The sequence below is a fragment of the Photinus pyralis genome, unplaced genomic scaffold, assembly GCF_008802855.1.
Source record: "Photinus pyralis isolate 1611_PpyrPB1 unplaced genomic scaffold, Ppyr1.3 Ppyr1.4_LG1, whole genome shotgun sequence".
NCBI lineage: Eukaryota > Metazoa > Arthropoda > Insecta > Coleoptera > Lampyridae > Photinus > Photinus pyralis.
The window spans coordinates 54,576,665-54,599,477 of NW_022170249.1; the positions used below are offsets into that span (position 1 = coordinate 54,576,665).

At 35.6% G+C, this 22,813-nt stretch overlaps 1 protein-coding gene across 1 annotated transcript; it reads left to right on the plus strand.

The window, feature by feature from the left end:
• Positions 1–19,278: 19,278 nt before the first annotated feature.
• On the plus strand, positions 19,279–21,854 carry LOC116163085 (zinc finger MYM-type protein 1-like). Its single transcript, XM_031476934.1, has 2 exons — positions 19,279–19,510; positions 19,567–21,854. The coding sequence occupies exons 1-2, from the start codon at positions 19,423–19,425 to the stop codon at positions 21,852–21,854; spliced, it is 2,376 nt and encodes a 791-aa protein (XP_031332794.1). The 5' UTR covers positions 19,279–19,422.
• Positions 21,855–22,813: the final 959 nt, after the last annotated feature.

Sequence of the window (22,813 nt, forward strand, 5' to 3'; positions counted from 1 at the left end):
AACAAGGTTCAATGTCCCGGACCTGCCCAACGTAATATTTACGGGATTTCTTTGTGAGAAATTTCACCAGAATGAAATCATCTTTTGCGACTATTCCATTGGCAAAACTTTCTTCATCTAGGCTTTCTGTGATTTTAGTTTCTATATCGGTTAATTCGGAAGAGCCTGTAGATGAAACCGTTGAGAAACATTCCGAATCAGAACATTAGTTAAACACAATTTTTGCTTTTTTTTATTGACGGCTTTGTTACGGATGAGAAAACCCGTTTCTTGGCGGATTTTAAATCTTTTTTTTCACGTCTTTTTGAACAATCTTCTTTTATTCTTCCAAGTTTGGCGTGTCTGTAAGAATTTTTGTTCTGGTAGGTTTTCGTTTGCCTTGTGTTTTTCGAGGTGGAGCGCTTGGATACGGACGCACTTCCTCTGGTGTCTTCAAAGATGTGACAGCATTTTTTGGTGGAGTAATGTGGGTTGCTTCTCCTGTATTTGTATCTGAAGTGGAAGGTCCAGCAATATCTTCGTCTTCGTTACCCGGCTCATTGGGGACAAGGTTTACAGCTTCAACTCTTATTTGCTGATTTTCTATACCAGTATTGGGTCTGTCAGGCACAGAAGCAAAAGCTAAATCAGCATGGGAAAATATGTTTGGATTGTAGGGACAAATTCCCCTATGTTCAAATCCCTTGGTAATATTTAAAGGAGTGAAAGCCCTTTGGTGGGCTCGACCTGCAAGTGTTGGTATATTTTTCAAATTTATTGTCTTTCCAGGATTATTAACCATGAATGAGTCAGACTCCTGATTGAAATAGGTCTTGAAGGGTCCATACACATACACATCGAGCGGTTGCAGCTTATGACTAGTGTGTGGCGGTAGAGTAAGGAGAATTATTCCATTGTTCTTGTAAACGTCAAGTCCATTCGGAGACATATGACTGTTATGGTTATCTAAAATGAGCAGAACTTTGTTGTCCAAGGAACATTTAACAAATTTAATAAAATGCGTGAGATATTTCTCAAAACTCTCCTCAGTCATCCAACCACTGGCATGTGTTACAGCTAAAGATCCTTGGGGGGAGGGGGGGGGTACCTGCAGTCATATTATCTTGAACATTTTTCCTTGGGAAGATGAAAAAGGGTGGCACCGAATTTCCTGTAGCATTGGCAGCACAACAAATAGTGACAGTAGTTCCTCGCTCTGCTGAAGTAACTTTTGCTAAAAAGTTGATTGTTGCTGTATTCTTATAATTATGAAATTTTCTATAGGTTATCGATTTGGGCACTTAGGCCATCGTCAGACCTTGCGTCATTAAAGACATATAACACTTCTCGGATACATTGGTAGTTTAAAATGGTTAAAAAATTTGAATTAAAAAATGGTCGAAAACTGGAGATGCGGTGTATGTGTGTGTGTTTCGAGGTTACGTATCATACATAACCTCAAAACACACACACACACACATAGTGGCAGAATATATAATACTAAAAATAGTTAAGGTAAGCTGCAGTAAATTTCGCAACCACTCTAACCAGTAAACAATTCCTCTAAATTACTCCAATTTGGAATGATAACTAAATGATAAATAAAATAGAAAAGAGATTAATCCTTTCACCTAAATTTAATATAATTTACGTTAGCTGTTCGCATATTTGGGCAAACTGAATTCCTAACATTTGTCAGACGAATAATTGCACACAGCTTAATTTCAATTACCAATTAACATTGGTCGGGAGCAAAATCTCGCAAAGGCCACATTTCATGTAAAACAAAATAATGAACATGAACACAACGCATAATTGCGGCAACCTTAATTTTAGTATAATTATAATGAAGACATGCTCCAGTGGCTATATAGCCTTGATGGGAGATGCATCTATACATTTTATTTCGAGGTAATTAAACCACACGCGATTGGTGAATTATAAACGCTTCGTGCAAATCATGTTTCAATTGAATTAATCAATGTTAAATGAAAAGAAATTACTTAGGTTTATGTAGGCTCAAGCATTATGACTATGACAGTTTATTTATTTTCGAATATAAATCCCTCCATTTTGTTTTATAAAATCGTAATTAACAAAACTCTACCATACTATGGATCATTGTCAGGCAAATGTGCATTTCGCCGTCCGATATTCAAATCATACTAATATGTTTATATATTCGTGACAATTCTTGTGTATTACTCTAAACAAACATCAGCTGATCAGTGAATTCATGAAAAGAAGACACTTTTAAGATGAAATTCTTTCGCTATTTTTTCTAATATAAAAAAACCTTTCAGAAAAATATGATTTTTAATACCTGATGATGATAGCATTGAACACTCTCACCTGAAATTAGAAATTACACTGTACCTAACTTGGAGCACACGGTGCGACCCATATATGCAAATAAAAATATAATCATTAAACTATTAGGATGTTAACGTATGATACTTGAATAAAAAATTATATATATAGTTTAAGTTGTTATTTTTTATCTATTTTATTCTGTTACAAACTTGAGATTTTTGCTTTCAAATTTCAAACAAGAAGTTCCGTTACCGTATATTGAGACACCGTTTAAACTACCGTTGCCAGATACCGAGCCACAATTCAATAGCATTCCCATGAAAAACAATAGGTTTATTATTCAACAATGTATTCATTCTTCGATATCAGCAATTATAACAATAGTAGTCTGTATAGGGAGGAAATGGTGGATAGATTTAGTTTTTACCGAGTTAGCTTTTCGAGTTCCCACAGGTTCATTTTTGTCTTTGAGTTCACTTGTCTTTGGGTAATCAGTTAGGGTGGTGCTCCGTAGAACAGAAAGGTAATGTACTTAGTTGTAATTGATTTATATTGTAGATTATGTTGCCTTCAGCTATTTGTAATGCAGGGTAAAGTGATTCTTGAATTTGGTGTAATTTGCTTTCAATGTAAAAGTGGTTCCTGTTTTGATTTGTTGAAGATTGGCCAGTTATCAATTTTCATTTGTTTGTTTTGAACCCATTTGGATTGATTAGCGACTTCAATTCTTTGTGTACGAATCAGCCTTTTTTGAGTGTAATTAACCGTTTCGCCCTTGCAGAGGTAGATGCCGGAGTGATAAAGATACTTAGCGGCATGTATTTCGAACGACAACTTTAGTCTAAGGTTACCGTATCCAGGATCTTAGATACCTGCTAGATTGGAGGAGGTCTGGCTAATTAATGATGTTTATTTTATGCACTTTATGTAAGAGACTTCGGAATGTATCTTTCACACATGAGAAAAGATTGAGGGTGCTTTTTAAATCTACTTGTGATGGCCATCCTTTAACTTATCAAGTTTGTATTGCATTAACGTCAGATTTCAATCTGTACAATTCAAGAGTTACTTACTCGGATTATTATTCTTTGTATAACTATTGTAGCTGTGTTGTAAAATGTGTTTAGCGTTATCCAATGTTACCTCTCATTCTCCAGATTTTCCCTCTAGATTTCACCTCTGTGAACAGTGAGTCGGAATTTTCTTTAGCACGTTTCTTTTGTCGGACGAGTTCTATGGGAACCTGGCACTTTTTGGCTTTAAATGTATTCTGTCTAAATTTGTAGGATGTCTTTCGGCCTTTTGATTCATTTTGACACTTTTGATCAGTTCTTTAATAAACTTTATTTGTGTTTCAAATTCAATTAAGCGTATTATTTGCGTTTCGCCTTTCCGATAATTAGCATGGGTACGAGTGAGTGCAACCTGGCCTTCCACAACGTAGGGGTTCCGGCCATTGTCGAGTACGAGGTTTGTGTTACTACGCAGGTGTTCCGAGTTCGTTGTTTTCCCGCTTTCGTTAGCGAGGGAGTTGTCAACTTGGGTACATCACAAACTGTTTTGCTTTCACCAGTTCATGCCATTAAGAAATTGAAGTTATTTTTTAACGTGCTCATTTCGTATTATGCAGCGCTGTCACACGATCAAATCTGACAACTTATTAATTTTGGGTTGAGTGGAAGAGCAGGCAAGCATGTTTTCATTCTTGTTATAAACATATTAACGCATGTATTTATGTTTTAAAAGTCGATACAATAATTATGTAACTGGCCCACGTCAGTTCCTTATACCAAAATATCAGGTCAACAGTACTCTTAAGTAAAAAGTAGAATGTACGAACAAATCAAGTGTCAACAATAGCTTTTTTTTTCCGGTCTTGAAAAATTTACTAATAATAATGTACATTTGCATAAATAAGTTTAATGTTTGTAAATGCGCAAATGAATTTTAAAAATAAAAAGAACATATAAGGGGTACCTGTTCTGCATTACTATTGTCTATGAAATTACCAAGAGACGACTAGACGTATTCTCATATCCAAGCAAACTTTTTTAATTAATTATTTGAGTAACATAAATCTTCCAAAGCAAAAACTTTGTTACATCTCAAGCTCTGAATTTTTATTTAACGAGATTTCAAGCTTTGCACGTAATAGCTACTGCAACTGCCGCAGACGTACTTTTCATTTAGGACTGTAATTTGTTATCACTGGTTAAATTATACCGTTTCGCCATATCAAACAAACCACTTTATATTCGGACAGTTTACAAGTTTATGTATTATAACTTTACAGTGCACTCAATTTAACACAACCGGATGAATCTATTCAACTAACTTCTCTATCAATATCGTGTTAGCTCAATTAGGCGCATTAATTTAGTTGTATTCGGGGTAATTAAAGAAACGTCACATATCTTTATTACTCGCAGTAACGCAAAAAATACTGAAAAACTTGGAATATTAATCGAGGTTGTAGATAACGTTAAAGTACATTTGATGCATAAAAGATTCGTATTTAACTTGTGACATTCCGTTAACTTTTCCAAGGACATAAAAGATTACCTCTTTCTTGAAAATGCTTTTTCAGCTCTATTTCTCAGAAAAGCTGTTATAGCAGTCATGGAAACAAATAGTCCTTAAGTTAAATGGCGGCGTGAAGTTTATACGAGTGACAGGTCTAGGTAAATAACGAGGAGATTGGGAAATTGCTCTACTTTTCATAAAATCCCCTTTTCAATTACATAACTAACTACTGATCCTCTTCTGCCCAACTATCTCTTGCAGTAATATATAATTACAACCCGAAAAACTGGCAAGCTAAAGGCTATTTTATTGCATAACATGCGTCAAACGGAAAGGTGATCTACTCATAAGAGTAGATTTAAATAAAAATTTCATCGGAATAGGGATGTCATATTACATTTGCATACGTTGTGATTACTCAATGAGAAATGGCGAGTAGATTGACATAAATTTAGTACAAAGTGGTGAAATCGAATGTAACACTGATTACTAGTGTGCACTCAACGCTCAGGTTCTCTGATATTAAAACGGAACTTTATGTCTAATCAATACCAGAATTGAATAACAAAACGACTTTTATCCAACTCATAATTCTGTTGCTGTTAACGAGATAAATCAACTCGTATTTTATTCACCGTTATTTGCTTGTTTAAGCTGTTTTATTACTTATCAGGATAAAAGGTCAAAGGAGCATTTTGTGATTAGATTACCACGTTTTGAAAAATAGAAATGGATTTTCGCAGTGAGGAAAGACACATTTTTAAACGTATGTTGTCTTAACACTTAACACACATGAACACGGGAATTTTTTGAGTGTGTAATATCATAATACAACTTCGTAACTATTCCATTAGCTGATTTCGTTTTCTGCATCCATGCGTAGTCTACAGAGCATCTGTTTAATATTCTTTTAGCGAATAAGGGTTGAATGAGAGGTACCTATAAATTAAGGAATTTTATCATCTTCCAACTTTTTTTACGCTGAATGAAACAGTACATTTGTAATTCGTTGGAATAAAAACTTTAGTTCTTAGAGTGATGCAAGTAGTGTAGAAAAAGCCTAGTACGAAGATATTCACCTAAATTGGTCTCTGTCCTTGGAACATAAATTCGATTACCTTGACCACGGCAAAGTTTCACGTCCTAATTTAATACATGGCGAATGCTATGAAAAAAAGTGTTTTTTCAGCGCGATATTAGTTATTTATGCAATGAGTGTATAAATGAGGCGTTTTATTGGTGAGTGAGAAGTTTAGTCCACGAGCGCAGCGAGTGGACTAAATTCGAACGAACCAATAACCGCCGATTTATACATGAATTGCATCTGACAATCGTCTTTTCAAAGTTTCAAAAGCGAACGGCGCAGAAATGATCGTTTAAAAGCTTTGTGAAAAGCTTTGCAGAACAACCTATGGGAAAACAAATGCCTCCCAAATTCAAAAAGGTATGGGTATATGGAAACGGTATAATAAGTAGGTATGAAATATGGTGCAATATCCAAAATGTACATATAAATAATCATTAAATTGTGTTTGACATTTCAGTGTTCTTCTGTCACTTCTTGTCCCCTGTCGCGTGTTGCTCCTTCCGGACTTAAAAGTATTTCTTTAGTCTCTTAAATGGAAGACAAAACACGTTGATCTAGTCCACGGAGTACAAGAGATCAATATTCCATGTGCTCCAGCAAACATGAAACCAATTCAAACGTATTTACGATCACAATTGAATTTGCTGCTAAATTTCGGATAAGCTGCTTCTCTAACCAGTTTTCTATCTAAACTCATTAGGTATTTAGGGCTTCTGAAAAAAATTTTACATCAATTACCAGTCGTAAGGTTAGGCACAGTTTTACATCTAAAAACACTAAGCGAATTACATACCTTATAATATCGTAATAAATCCAAACTATATGCGTCTTTAAAAATCGAGTTTATATAAAACTGGAGACGGAAAACGTAAAATAAAGCAAATACAAGAAGCAAAGTGTAAACTAGTAACATGAAGCCGTGACAATTACAGGTGACACTGTCAAAACAGTATAATTAATAATTATAGCACGGAGTGCACCGCGTCGTTTTGAAGGTTTTCTATTGGCCAGTTTGGAATTTAGCTCCAATATGGCGACCGGAACCAACGACCAATCAAAAACGAGATACCCTGTTGTCGCCACTGTCTCTATAAAGTCACTGTACCATTAATGAGCTCTTGATTACTACATCCGTAACTAAGGTGTAATTTATGCTGTTATCGAGAGGTCGACGAAAAAAAGTATTAATAGATTCTCCTTTATTTGATGTAGGTATTCTTTCTAGACCAAACAATCAGCTAAATTCTCTTTGTAATTTTTAAAACTGCGTGGAAACTTCGCGTAGGTTTCTCTTTGACGCACTTCTAGTGAAATTTTTTTCCCCAAAACCACGTAATGATTCGATATTCCCCGTTTAAGAAATCCTTCGACACTTTTATGTATAGAAAACACGAAAAATCTTTACCAATAATAACGTTCTCTTATTTTAACCAACACTCTGTTATCATTGATAACCGGAACGCAAAAAAAAAACCCGAAAATTCAGCTTACTTCTGGAGGCTGTGTTGCTCAGAGCCTAATTAATTCATTTTTTATGAGACTAATCCCCCCCTTAGTTTCTTCGTAAAATTTTGAAGGCCCACAATGGCGGATCTCCGCCTTCAACTACCTTTTTAATAGACTCATTTACACCCCCCTAGATCATAATAGCTATCAAAAAGAACTCAACATCATAAAACTTAAAATGACCTAAACTGCCATAATCAAACTTTACGTTGCATAACGAGCCATATTGTTTGGGAAATAATACTATGAACTTTCTACAACCAGAAAAATTTCCACTTCGCGTATTTTTTGCGAAAAATTAAAAGCTTCTAAGAGCAGCACAATGCCTGCATAATTCTATCAATGCGGTTGCTTGCTACTTGTTTGTACTTAAGAAACTATATTTTAATGGGTTATGCGTGGCCCAATTTGTCCTTCTTTGAACGCCTGACAACAAAATTCTATAGAGAAAATCGATGTTAATTAAATTAAACCATACGTGTCAACACCAAAACATCGTTCTAGAGCCCCTAAGAGTCAATATTTAAAATTCCAATTAATTTTTTTTTTGTTATACCATTGTTAAACCACGCTTTCGTTATTTTTAAATTTTAACGGTTTCTATCAATTGCTTTTGACATCGGATTATAATAGAGTGTTAAATTAATATTTGTTTTGTTGGTAGATGGATGTGTTTCGATTGAGATGTAATTGCAATTTCATTCCGAACGTTCACATGGAAATTTAATAAAGCATCACAACCTCGATTAGTTTGTGTTTTTTTCCATAAATGACGACGCCTTTTGTTGTTTTTGTATTAAATATTCGATTACCTCCAACGATTGTACTGTAAGGGTAAACAAATTTCATCTCACAGCATGAAACGTAATTTAGGAGGAGATAAATGATTCTTTTTGAGGTTTTAGGAAATGAGTTCGGAAATGAAACATAAGTGCTGTAAAACTAAGGACTTCGTTTGTATAACCAAAAAAAAAGTAAAAGTTTGGAACTAGATAGCCTAACACAAATTCACGCACTAGGGTTAATTTCAAAACACGTAGAATTTGGTTATCCATTTTTCTGCTAGGTCCGTGAAAAGGATTTGATTTAGTAATTGAAATTATATAAATTTAATGACTAATCCGTGGAAAAAATAAAATACATGTTACGGTTTGAATCGTTTACTATAAAGGACAACTTTTGGCACTAGTTACATAAAACAAAGAGAATGTTATAGTACAGAGGTAACAAGGGAGAATCATCTGATAATAGCGCGAAAATTGTACCATCGTCACCCACCCCCGGAAATAGCCGTTTGTACCTCAATTTTACAGTCCAAAACAAGTTTCAAATAAAGAAACGAAATACTGGCTGTAGAGCCAAGGGTGCCTTTAATTGACCGACTCTCTGTGTTGTTATCTATAAATGGATTTGATATGGATTAATAGTTTGCCATCGGTTTATAGTAGTATGCATAACATTGTTTATTGAGATACTAATGTTTGTTGGTACAACCATCATTCATCGTTTTCAGAAAGGAAATATTAAAATCATAAAATTACTACATTTTCCGACATTTGAACATTTAATCCCTTTCATACACCGGCGGCAATATGGAAAAATGGTAATGCGTAGTCCAATGACAATACCGATTGTATAAAGGCCGATCGAAATTTTCATTACGATTTGGAATACTATAGAATGAAATAATGGAGAAAATGAATACGTAACTGAAGAACAAAAGGGTTTCAACCGCATTTCAGCCACAGATGTACTGGGTTGCTTTACTAATCTAGCGACCATATACTGTAGGGTCGGAGTTCTTGCTGGAAAATTACAACTTTACCCATATTAATACTCGTAACAATTATTACACTATTATAACACCAAGAACATATTTGTTACAATAAAATTACCTCGAAAATTTATGTGGTTAACTTTAGTCGTAAAGGTGAAAAAGGGTTGATATCATATACTTACGCTCCTCTTATTGCAGAACGGAAATTTACACAAACTTAATATAGACAACGCAATTGGATATCGTACGGCCTGTGGAGAGTATTGCGTTTCGTATTGTAAAGTTGAGTTTTCTATTTAATAATCTTGTTTTATTACACACACATTCTTTATTTCAAACATAATACTAACTTAATAGTTATTTACCTAAAAGTCAAGAAAAGTAATTACTGGCGAGGAAATTTCCGACCCAAGTAGTGTCATTTCTGTAGTAAAGTTGACCCGAAATCGTATGTTAATATCAAATTTAAATTTTCATATTATTTATATATATATATTTTTTTTTCACTACTAGTACTTGAAGTCTTCTAAATTAACATATTATATTGTTAAGAATGTGAACGGTTGGACAGAATTTTTTGTTTATTAATTTAACATGTCAATCAAATACGTAGAAGTAAAAGTCAAACAGGCCGTATTTTGTTCTGTCATTGAGATATTTTCAAAGAGTAATATCCTTCGAATTTTTTCAAAATGTGATAATTTTAAGTTTGTAAGAAAGCCTACTTTACAAGTGGAAAAATGGTTAATAATCATGTCATCAGACGCATTACTGGTGAGCAAATAGTAAATTTTTTTTAATTTCCGAGTTAAGTAATGTCATTTTACTGGCGAGTTTTGTATTAAATTTTACCCGAAATCATATTTAATATAAAATTTCAATTTGTATATAGAACTTCAATCTGTCAGTAATAACAGGAGTCACTATTTAGCAATGTCACAAATGCGGTCAACACTACCAACACTGATAATCACACCCCTTTGCTAATTAAAACAATTGTAATTCGCTTCTTTAATTTGTTTGCTTGAAACTACAAAGCACACTGCCTTGATGCATGTAAAGATAATCAAAAGAGATATCTATACACTTTATAGTTACTCTTATCTATCTACTGCACAAAAATTATTAGTTTGTATAAACAGTCTGAGAATCTCAACATTGGTATCTAAAACCCAAGACAGAACAATAAGCAGCGGGATTCGAACCCATAACCTCCCGAATAGCAGTCGGTAATTTTAATTATCATTATTACTTTTGTTTTTGAACAAAATTGTTTTTTTTCCATAATTTAGCATATTATTATTTAGTTATTTTTTGTGTCCTGTAATTGAATGTAAACCTGTTGGACATTATATTATTAAGAGATTACAGAAACTATTGTAAATGGTAAGTTATATCGTATACAACACAAATAAGTCTTGATCAATATCTACTTTTTAAAGAGGAATAAAGTAAGGATCTCATTGTAATAGAAGTGGATTCAATGAGATAAATCGGCGAGTTTTTATTTCATAGTTGCTTATTTTTCCGCTAGAGGTCATGCACATGTAGTTTCTGTGGTTAAAAAATTTCCCTTGGATCTTCTGTGTGCGCACTCCCTGTACTACTCCTTTATAGGTTGCTAAATATTTTTACCACTTGTCCTAAAGGTTTTTGCTACACCGGTCACCGGAAACCACGTGAACAGTGTTTTTGTCGTTTTGAATGTGGACGAGGATTTATTTTTCAATTAAAATGTCAGTTTTATTACCATTTATAAGCTGATAGCTGCAAATCAACCGAAAATGTGTTGTAAATATACTTTTTATAAGAAAATATAAATTGAGAGTAAAGTCAGGTTAGATCACACATTTTGTATCTCTCCAAATAAATGGTTGTAACTTTTTTCTGCATACGAATCTAATTTTCGACGTGTAGAACTTTATAATATAATAATTGGGGCTCACATTATCATACTTTACTTTTTAAAGTAGGCTACGGCAAAGATGTTATTTAGACAAGTACCAGGCACTTGATAAATTGAATATTGATGAATTGAATAATATACCAAACAAACGATTTTCAATTCATTGCAGACATGGAGAATAAGCAGTTTTACAATTTAGGCGGCCGAAGGGATGGGGAACTTCTCCTATCTCAAATCGATGATCGAATCATGTAAGCAAAAATTCTAAGCTCTTTCATGTATAAGATGGTCGTTTTTTGTTATAATGAATGACGGTGAGAAAAATCCCCTATGTCGCAAAGCCACAAAAGATGTAGAGGACTGTGCCAAATTGTGGCTCAAAAACGCGTGCGACAGAGATGGTGGGCGAAGTAGGCGCAGTAACAAAAATACCAGTAACAATTAATATTTAGTTAATTAATAATTTTCATTGAAAAAATGCCAATATGAATGTAGTACATATTAATTACATTTTTATTATACCTGAATCACAATCTCCGTTTTAAACACTCAAATGCGTGCGAAAAAGGGCCTTTAAAACACACGTGCTTTAAAGTTGCTAAGTAACGATACTTCAAGTATGACTTTTGAAACTGTCATCTGGATGAAATAAAAAATCCTCTTAGGTCGCTTTCTGTAAATGCAGAACATTTCTTTGGCTTTTGTACCTATCCCTTGGTTGAAGCTTTCACAAACGCGCGTAATTTAGGGTATGCTTCCAAATCTGTTCCACTTTTTAATCGCAGCATTGCTTTAAAGTGAATGCACCAAAATATAGAAGATTTAAGTACCTTTGACATTTCCTTCATATATCCCAGCATTATGGATGCATTTAAGACTGTATTCGTAAGTAACTTCCTATTCATCCATGGAATAGTATATTACGTAACGAGTGTTGAAAGCGATACTTTTCACACGAGATGTGAAGTTTGCCATACGAGGCGAAGCCGAGTGTGGCAATCACACGAGTGTGAAAAGTGGCTTTCAAACGAGTCATGTACACTATTTTTCCTACGACTCTCCATACAGCCAAAAATCTACTTACATAATGAAACAAAAGTTATTTTATTTGAACCAACCAACTACTAAAACTATCTAAAAATACGAAATAGATTCGATTTCTCTTTAACGAACTATTTTTATAATTACTTTAGCAAAGAGGTACTTGTCGTTTGGAGCTTCTGCAAGAAATTTACTAATATTATTAGACGTACGCTACTTTTCATAACTCAGCCGCAATTTAGTTAGTAGTAATTCGAGTGTAGTGGATTTTGCCTCTTCCCTGATGTTGGATGGAGTACACTCTACCTCCATGAAAGAATCACTTTTCGCCATTAAAATTAAGTAAGGAATTAAACGCGTAGCACAAGGGAATAAATTCAAAAATAAACTAATCGCAATTTTAGAGTTTGACGTACGCCTACTACGTTGATGTTAAAGAAGATTAGACTACTACGAAAGCAAAACGTAACATGCGATTTGCTTTCTAATATATGGTAGATCTTATGAGAAAGCAAATCACACGGGTGCGTTTTGTTTTCCGTTACATTTTGCCATAAGTGAACGAAATTGTCAATTTTCAAGTAAACATAATTGTACGACATATGTCATTGAAAGTCGTAGGAAAACAACTTTTCATATTCTTTATAATAGGCTTTACTGGAGTTGGATTTTACACCTACCAACGTTTGTTTAGATTTTACAACAATCGATTTAATGGACGGTGTATTATCTTTTTCAACGGAAATTGTTTAATTCACAAAGACGGTGATTTTTATAAGCAAACGTCAAGTGACATTTCCATGGCAATCGTGAAATTTACGAACACCCAGCCCACTTAATTAGACATGTATATTTGAGTATAACGTCAATATGACTTCATTGTATTTCCTATTTTTAAATTATACTGCAGGTATAATAAAAAATACTATAAGATACACGTGTATCTTTAAAGCACTTGCAACGTTAAAGGCACTCCGCTTTGCGTCGTGCCCTTAAACTCGTTGCGCGTGCTTTAAAGACTTGATTATACACTTGTATCTTAATATACTATTATCGTTCGCTCTCAAACTGAAGGTTGGGTAGTTTCTGGCAGAAAAATCACGGCCCTTTACTGGCATTCTAATACAAATTATTCATGGCAAACTGTTGGTTATGTACAGGAAATCCGCATTTGTCCAGCTTATGGTCATAACGACGTAAATGCGCTGGGCCATTAAATGATGCCAATGGTGGCCCAGACAAGAACATATTTAACCATTAATGGTCCAGCAATATTGCGCTTATTGGGCTGTTTGTAAGGTTTGGAAACAGTTTATATTTTTACTTTTTGAATTAAATTACCATCGATTTCAGTTATACTTTGACTACCGTTATTATTCATCTTCAACAATTTCTTTACCCTTTTAGCTTTATCAAGAATAGAACAATGATCTTAGTCTACCTTGTTTCCCCTTAGTATTTTTTCCCTTTTTAAATTTTCTATACATATACATATCCGGTTTACTTATTTATTTTTGCTTTGTTGACAAAACTGGCAGTTCATTAAATTGAATTCCCGAAATTAGCATTTTGTGACAAAGGTCTATAGATCTTTTGAAATGTATACGAGCCTATTAAAATTTTAAAGCATTTTAGAAAACGCAAAAACATATATTGAGAACGCAGTTAGTTGAGTAAATTTCCTTCAAAGAAACTTATAACATAATAATTAATTAGTTAGGTAAAACAGCGTTAGCTTTCACAAAAGCTTTATTCGGTTCTATATTTATTTAGCAAGACGCTGCCATGTATACAATGTATGCATCCGTAATTAGTACCGGTAACTGATAAGTATCAGAGTCATGCTACGAGTTAATTAATTTTGCAAGTAGCTCGTGCAGCCTTTGATAAAGTATGAATAATTCTTTTATTTTGTCGATATTTGTTTTAGATATAAAGAACAGAATGTTGAGGTTCTTTTGTATAAAAGATGACGCAAGCTTTCACACAAAGCGTTTATTTATAAAACATTCCCCTGTGATTCTTCTAAATGTTCAGAGTAGCTATTACTCATTTTGATGTTTATTTCGTTATTCCATTATTTCCGGGGCCACTGTCAGTATTTTAATCTATAAAAGATAATTGATTTTGCAACTATGTTTGATGTAAGCTGAGGAACTAAATCATGCGGAAACTCTAACGTGTGTATACTGCCTGAAGTACACGGTATAACAAAAAAAAAAGCTATTGGCAGGATTGCAATCACCTGAACTTTCATCGCTGTTGTGTCATGCTTTACAAACTACATACGGTACGTTAATCTTTGTCTACTTATTTCAATGGTTCGCTGAGTATTACCTTGTTGACTAGATTTATAAGATTATTACCAACAGAGGGATTGTTATAGCCGTTCGGTTTATGGGTGAATTATGACCTGTTACATTAATTGTCGTTACATTTACCATAAATTATTGAGATTATATAGGTACCCTTGTATTCTGTCATTTAAATAATCATTCATTCAACACTATAAAGTAGAATATCGTGTCAGGAGTGCATTAATAGTTTACTATCAAAAGTAACAGAAACAGTATTTTTTAGAGCAAAAACCCACAAACCCATTAGATTGTGAATGTTTAAAATGAAAGTATTATTTAGTTGACATTAAGGCGATATTTAGGAAAGAGCTCGCTTCGGCTAAACCGATTTCACGACAAGTGGAATATACTAATGCATCTGTTAGTTTGCGTAAGTGAAGCTTTCGTGATTTTTATAACAGATTTACAATATTGTCCACAGGGAAGTGATTCCAATACCTGTAATGATAGGTAGAAGCCCAAGAGAGTTGCAGAAACAAAGGGAATAAAATTCCGAAAACAATGAGAAACTTTCTATTGAATTTTGGCGACAGACCGCGGAAATTAATTTACAAAAAACATTTATGCTTTTGAGATGAATGCAAAATTATGTATCGTTTACTGGATGTACCAGAGTTTTGGGCACTACAAATGAAGAGTGGATAGGTACAGTGTACTTCATTAAAAGGGTGGGCGCATGAAGCATGCAGGGATGGAAACCTTACATATTATAAGTGTGAAAATTGTACAACATATATATTTTTTTAATAACCGTAAACATGTTTTGTTTCATTATAATACACAATAAGTAATAATAAATATAATGGTATAGAAAAAAATTACTATATATCATAGAAATCAATGAGTAACGAACGTGTCCGGTACTGGGCAAGAGAATTTCCTCATTGCCATTTGTGAATACTTTTTTGTTAGTTTTGCCCTATTTCAGAACGAACTATCATTAAACAAGTGACCACAGTGCGAGCTATATGACTGCTATTGACATACTTTTTAACTGGAACGGCATCGAGCACCAAAATCGCGTGCCGCAATGATTTTAGGCAACCAGCATAACGTAGGTATTCTCATCCTTGTCTGCCAGACACGTTGTTTTTGCATATGTAGGACCGATCACGATCATGTATTTGTTTGGTTAAAAATACAAATAAATAAATACAGGGTGATTCCTATATTACCTGCCACCGTTTGGGAGCGTGTAGGTGGTGCGTAGGGGAGTATTTTGATATAGGACACTTGGGGTCGGAAATCTAAAATAAGGGTGCCAGAGCCAAATTTACCTTCTGGAATTTCGCGCCTGTAGGTAGGCAACCCAACCGGCCGGCGGTGCACACGGAGCGATCTCAGGCGGCGATGTGTGGCTGACACTTGATCAGAATTTTGTTAAAACCCACGAAATCCCGTCTGCAACGACGCGTATCAAGTGAATAAACACTATGGCAATAGTATAATAATAGTTGGCTAGATGTAGGAAGTGCATTGAGAACAACGGTGGCCACGTTGAACACTTGTAAACGTTATTGCTTTTGACTGTCGTTTTCCCTCCTTCCCTCCCATGTCGCTTCCTCGCGCTAACTCGCTCTGCATCGCTCCGCGCGAAACGTCGGTCGGTTGGGTTGCCTACATACAGGCGTGAAATTCCAGAAGATAAATTTGGTTCTGGCGCCCTTATTTTAGATTTCCGACCCCAAGTGTCCTATATCAAAATACTCCCCTAGGCACCCCCTATACGCTCCCAAACGGTGGCAGGTACTATAGGAATCACCCTGTATATCTTAAAATAGATACTTAATAATGTGGCTATTTCTTACTTACACACGTAATTTTTGAAGGTAGAAGTAGAATGTCATGGTGGTTTGATGCATTCCATTTGCTTATTTTATAAAATGTAAAATAGTGATTGTTTTCGCAACAAAATCCATTTAAACAACCATTAACGATAGTATTATTAAATGGGTCAATGAAGCCAAAATCCTAGGCATATTGTTTGACCAGAATTGAAGCTGAAATCACTTAACTAAGTGCCTATAATATTCTCACTTGGAATATAATATGGTTGTTGTGTCTATTATAATTGTTTAACTTCGACTGCAAGAAATAAACTGCAGCAAGTGCAAAATGCTTGCTTTCGTTTTGTTACTCATGATCCCTTTCGAGACCACATTACCCCATTACTTCATAGGTATAATCCAATTAAATGGTAAGTGTAGAATGAAGTACTTATTTGCCTTATTTCGTGATAAGTTAGTTAAAAACCTGTCTACCTTTACAATTTATTTTAAAAAAAAAATCGGATTCACATACAGTAGCTATCCGTCATAATACTTACACCATACCTCATCATACATACCGCAAGTATAAAAGTTCATTTGTGTACAATGCGGTAATAACGTTAAATAATACCTATATGTTTATGAATTGTTCTTTGAGTATGTTTAAAAGGAAATACTAAGAATTATTAACTTTGTCATTTATTTACGTTTTTGCATTTCTTACCAAGCGCCTAGTTATTCGAGGTAGCCGGTATAAATTTGATACCGTATCCGTATACCGTTCCGTCATGGGGGATTTATTTGTTGCACCGCTGTGACTGACCATCTAAGTTTGGGGATTTTTCTTTTTTTTAGAAGGTCCGACTCTGAAATTGAAGTCCTTGATTGGGTGGAAGGCTTGGAGGAGGAAGTGCACCAACAGACACCACCGAAGAAGAAGGCGGCGAACCGATCTGCGGGGACCCAATCCTCCCCCCGCATAATTTATCTAGCAATCAACTGAGAGTGCCTGCCGAAATCGGAATCCGTTGTATTGAAGAGGATCACGGGAACGTTTGGAAAAACCATGAAAACGTTAAAAAACTAGATTACAGCAAAATAGAATGGATAAAAGGTGATATTACAAACACAGTCAAAGAATTTCCAGCCGGAGATTACGAATTATATAAATTTTTTACGCCAACGGAAATGTTTGAAATGTTTTTTGACGATGAAATGATCTCATTTCTTGTTTCGGAATCTACAAAATATACTTCAAGAACAGTCCTAACCCGAAAATTAACCATGAAGAGATGAAGTGTTTTTTGGCAATATTGATTCTGTCGGGATATAATACCTTGCCTGGAAAAAATGTTTACTGGGATACAGATGGGGACATGGGAAATGCGTTGGTCATAGAAGCGATGAGACGTGATCAGTTCATAACATTTTTCGATTTTTACACTGCGGGGACAACAATAATGTGAATCCAAATGATAAACTTTTCAAACTGAGACCATTCATTGAAAAATTACAACATAAATTTTTAAATCATTATATACCTGAACAGGAATTGAATTAAGATGAGTCGATGGTAAAATATTTTGGGCGTCATTCGTGTAAACAGTTTATAAGGGGCAAACGTATAAGATTTGGATATAAGGTTTGGAGCATAAACACGAAAACAGGATATCTCGTTAATTTTATGATTTACCAAGGAGCAGACTCGAAAATATCTACTGATCATCAAGCAGCGTTTGGAAAAGCAGCTGCTCCATTTCCTATGATTTTGAATGATCTGTGTGATCAAAAAAAGATATTACCATACTTCTTGTACTTTGACAACCTATTTACAAGCTTTAGTCTTCTTCATTACTTCAAACAGTTAGGATACTCAGCTACTGGGACCATAAGAGACAACCGTATTCCAAAAGGATGTCCATTGGTCTCAAAAGTGGCAATGAAGAAAAGAAAAATAAGAGGGGAATATGATTCTGTGATCGACAGAACTAATGGCATATGCTTGGTAAGATGGTCTGATAACAATATAGTGACAGTAGCTTCAACGTCGGATGGCATTTCGCCTATAGGACAAGTGAAGCCGAAAAAAAAACGTTCAGATACAGACCTTGCGTAATTGGTAAATATAATTCAGCTATGGGAGGGACTGACCTAATGGATGAAAACATATCACGCTACCGAATTGGTCTACGAGGGAAGAAATGGTGGTGGTGTTTGTAACAGTATTTCTGTACAGCTTATTTAAACTTTTATTTTTACGTGATTCAAGTGTCCAGTCTAAATGTAATCATGACTCCCAAGTATGAATGATGTGACTGAATGGGAATGCAATTAAAGGAGAATTGTTTATTTTAAGTTATTGTAGCTGAGTATGCATTTCAAAGATAGCCGCTATGACGCAGAAAGAGAATTAAATATAAGTAAATATCGCGACGTAAATAGAATTGCATTCATCGTATGTAAATAGGTAAATTAGGGTACAAAACTGCATAGAAATAGCGAGTATTAACGCTAAGGTCAAAGTCCGAGTCATTGTAAATAATTAGTTGAGAGCTAGTAGAGCGATTCAAATCCGTCTATTTTCTACCGCTGCCAAAGTGTCAAAAGCTTAAGTCACGGGCGTTCAAACTATTTATACATGTGCGAGTTTGCGCGATAAAGCGAATTGAGGTCAGTGGATACTAAGTGAGAAAGTATAAATACGGGGATTTCAAGCACCAGGAGAGTTGTTGCTCGTCGCCGTTTTACGGAGCAACATCTATGTCAGTCGCGCCCGCAAATTATAAGCGCGAAGATTAATAAAGCGTTAAGGCGACTTTTATAAGAAAAGCAAGCAAAAGAACCGAGTGAAATAATCTACATCGAGCCAGCGTAGGAGACAGGGGCGCACTCATGGGGGGGGGGGGGGGGTTTGGGGGTTACAACCCCCTCCGAAATTTTATATAGGTAACACCATGTTCGACAAGCCAAACACACATACGAGTGGTTTTTAAATGTTGGCGCCCTGCCGGCATGCCATTCCCACCCGGGCCCGGCAGCAGCGCGAGCGCGCAAGTCAAACTTGAGCCATAGGAATCCATTACCCGAAATCGCTCAGTCGCTCAGTGTTCCACCCACGTGCGTGAAGTCGTGTCGTGTCGTTATTGTTAATAATTTTATTGACGATGACATCAAAAGGTAAAAGACAACTCCAAGTGTTGGATTTTTTTAGAAAAAAGCCGAGAGTGGAGCTTACACCAAATTCAGATGATGGTAAGTTAAGTTACCTACCAATACTTCAGTGTTACAGTTCAGTTTTATTATTCTAGAGTTACCGAAGAATCCTCCAGTCAATAAAGATGATGACGAGTTGCAGTCGCAATACGAAATTTCGAGGGCCGAGCACGAGTATGATATTGCAAATTTCCCAGGAATTGACGTGGCAAATAGCAGGAAAGTCGAAATATTGGAGAAGCTGTGGCAGCCGACAGAAACATTCCAGTTTCCCTCATCTGGTAATAGAAATTTGAAATTTCAACACAAATGGTTCCACCAGTGGAAGTGGCTTAGCTATTCCAAGGAAGTGGACGGTGCGTACTGTAAATGTTGTGTTTTATTCAACACAAATACCGGAGTAGGGTTGGGAAAACATCAGAAAGTTGGGCAACTATGTACAGAAAAGTTCTGCAATTGGAAAAAAGCCAAAGAACGTTTCACCGAACATCAAACACGTGAATATCACCAGCACAACGTTGAAAACGCCGCCCTCATTACCAACATCGTTAAAGGAAAACAGGATCCAATTAATCTGCAATTAAATCAAGAGGAAAAAAACCAAATTCTGGAAAATCGAAAAACACTGGAGCCCATAATAGAAACAGTTCTTCTCTGCGGAAAACAAGGGTTGGCTTTGAGAGGACATAGAGATGGAGGACGAATTATTGTAGACCCGGAAAAAGATGATAATGAAGGAAACTTCCGAGAAATTTTGAGATATAGGGCCAAATATGATGAAACTCTGCAACGAACCCTGCTTAATAGCAAAAGAAATGCCCTTTATACAAGCTGGAACATTCAGAACGAGATTATTGAGATCAGCAATGACCTTATTCTGCAAAAACTGATAACAAAGATAAATTTGTCTGGATATTTTTCAGTATTAGTCGATGAGACCACTGACATATCAACCACTGAGCAAATGTCCCTCTGTATTCGCTGTGTTGATCCATCTTTTACATTTGTGGAGGAACTTTTTCTACAGTTTATCCCAATTGAGGATGTCACAGGCAAAGGAATTGCTACTGCAATCGTTGATAATCTTAAACGCCTTGGGATCGATGTGAGTAAAATGCGTGGCCAAGGGTATGATGGTGCAGCTGCTATGAGCGGTCAGTTTAATGGTGTACAGGCGCACGTTAGAGCCTTATATCCGCAAGCGATTTATGTTCACTGTGTGGCTCATTCATTAAATTTGGCTGTCTCGAATTCGTGTGAAGTATCCGCAATAAGAAACTGTTTAGGCACCATAGAAACACTATATAATTTTTTCCACACTCCAAAACGGCAATTGGTGCTGGAAGAAAGCCTGAAGGAATTGGAAGTTGCATCTTCCCACGAAAAAATAAAGCGGCTTTGTGCAACAAGATGGGTCGAAAGATACAACTCTGTAATGGTTTTTGTCGAACTTTTCGATGGAATTATACTGGCATTACATAAAATTTCTGAATGGCCGGATAAGGAGTCCGCAAATGCTGCTCATCAACTTGACTGCACATTAAAAAAGGCCGAATTTGTTATTGCATTGTCAGTAATAAATCAGGTGTTTTCTTACAGCAGTATTTTATGCAAGATGCTGCAGCAACGGAATATCGACTTGAGAAAGGCAGCAAACTTAGCTGAAGACACAATAGCTGAAATAAAGAAGCTACGTGAAGATGCTAAGCCCGGGTTCGCAAAATTATTTGCTGGCGTTCAGGAGCAAGCTGGTAGACACAGAATCGACATTTCCCAACCCCGGATTACATCGAAGCAAACCAACAGATGCAATGTTGAGGTTAGTCATGTCGAAGATTATTTTCGAGTGTCGATTTATATCCCGTTCTTGGATGCTTTTTTGGGCAACTTAGAGGATAGATTCACCAAGCACAAAGAGATTTTGATGGGTTTCCAGTGTTTACTGCCAACCAATCCCCATAGTCTAACTGATAAAACTTTAGAAGAATTCAAGTCTCTAATCTTATTTTATAAGGATGATCTAAATGGCAGCATGGATGAGCTAACAGCAGAGCTGAAATTATGGTACAGACTGATTGCTAAGTTGGACAAGCAGGAATGGCCTAAAGATGCTTTGAGTGCAATAAAATATTGCGCTGATGACGTTTTCCCAAACATAAAGACATTACTGCATATATTAGCAGTACTGCCTGTTTCCACGGCGGAAAATGAAAGATCTTTTTCGACATTACGCCGTTTGAAGAACTACTTGCGAAATGCTACATCCGAGACTCGACTTAATGGACTAACGCTCTTGCATATATTCAGAGAATTGACTCCATCAGTGGAATCAATCCTTAATAAAATGTCCGAAAAACCAAGGAAGCTAAAAATCAAACTTTAGTACATAATTAGTTTATTTGGATTTATACATTAGGTATTATACTGATATAAATATATAAAATCCAGAAAAATTTGGACTTTTATGACATCACTTATTGACTGTCCTATTATCCATAATCCACATTTACATAGGTACAGAGGTACAAAATGGTGGTATAACTAAAATTTATCCCCCCCCGAAAAAAATTTCTGGGTGCGCCCCTGGTAGGAGACGAAAACGTTTCTTCCCAGCGCGCCGAAGAAAATTGGAAAGTTACGAAATTACAGAAGACAAGGATTCCGTTGTCGGTACGTGCGCAATCCAGCTGGAGAGTACCAAACTGAGATCGAGATAAACCAGCCTGCCTGTGATTGGTCCAACTGAAAAGCGAATAGCAGCCTGCAGTGGGCGGTCCGAATTCATTCGACTTCCACATCGATCGTGCGACAAAGTGACCTCCAAGTCCTGGTGCACTTATGAGCTAGAGGTATTTGTAGACAATAATTCGTTGTAGTTCGCCTCGTTGTCGATTTATTATTTCGTCGTAGTTCGCCTTGTTGTAGATTGATTATTTCGTTGTAGTATTTTTAATTATTACACTATTATAAATTGGTATGTTTGTAAAGGCAATTTAAATTACCTACTAGTGTTGCGTTCAATTTAGTGCTTATCAGCACTATTAGCATTCATTTAAACGACTCCTACCTGAAAGCGTTACTACACGCATTTACAGCAGTGTTGTGTTGACTATCGACTAAAGTGGATAAGAATTTATGAAATACGAATTAATTTTCTTTCTGTACTCGGCGGTTTTGAGAGTAAATACTTTGCTTTAATTCACATAATAAAATACATATTTTCCTTTATATGCAGTGACTTTTTGTGTATGAATGAGTTAACTTTATTTTCACAGGAGTGTGTACCGCCTCACCCCCATTTCTTTTAATATGTGTTACTTACAGATAAAAGGCGATTTCTAA

Bases quoted from the DNA above. Each gene is read 5' to 3' on its own strand.
- LOC116163085 (XM_031476934.1), top strand. From the start codon at position 19,423: ATGACATCAAAAGGTAAAAGACAACTCCAAGTGTTGGATTTTTTTAGA. The intron at 19,511-19,566 runs GTAAGTTAAGTT...TTATTATTCTAG, and splicing joins TACACCAAATTCAGATGATG to AGTTACCGAAGAATCCTCCA.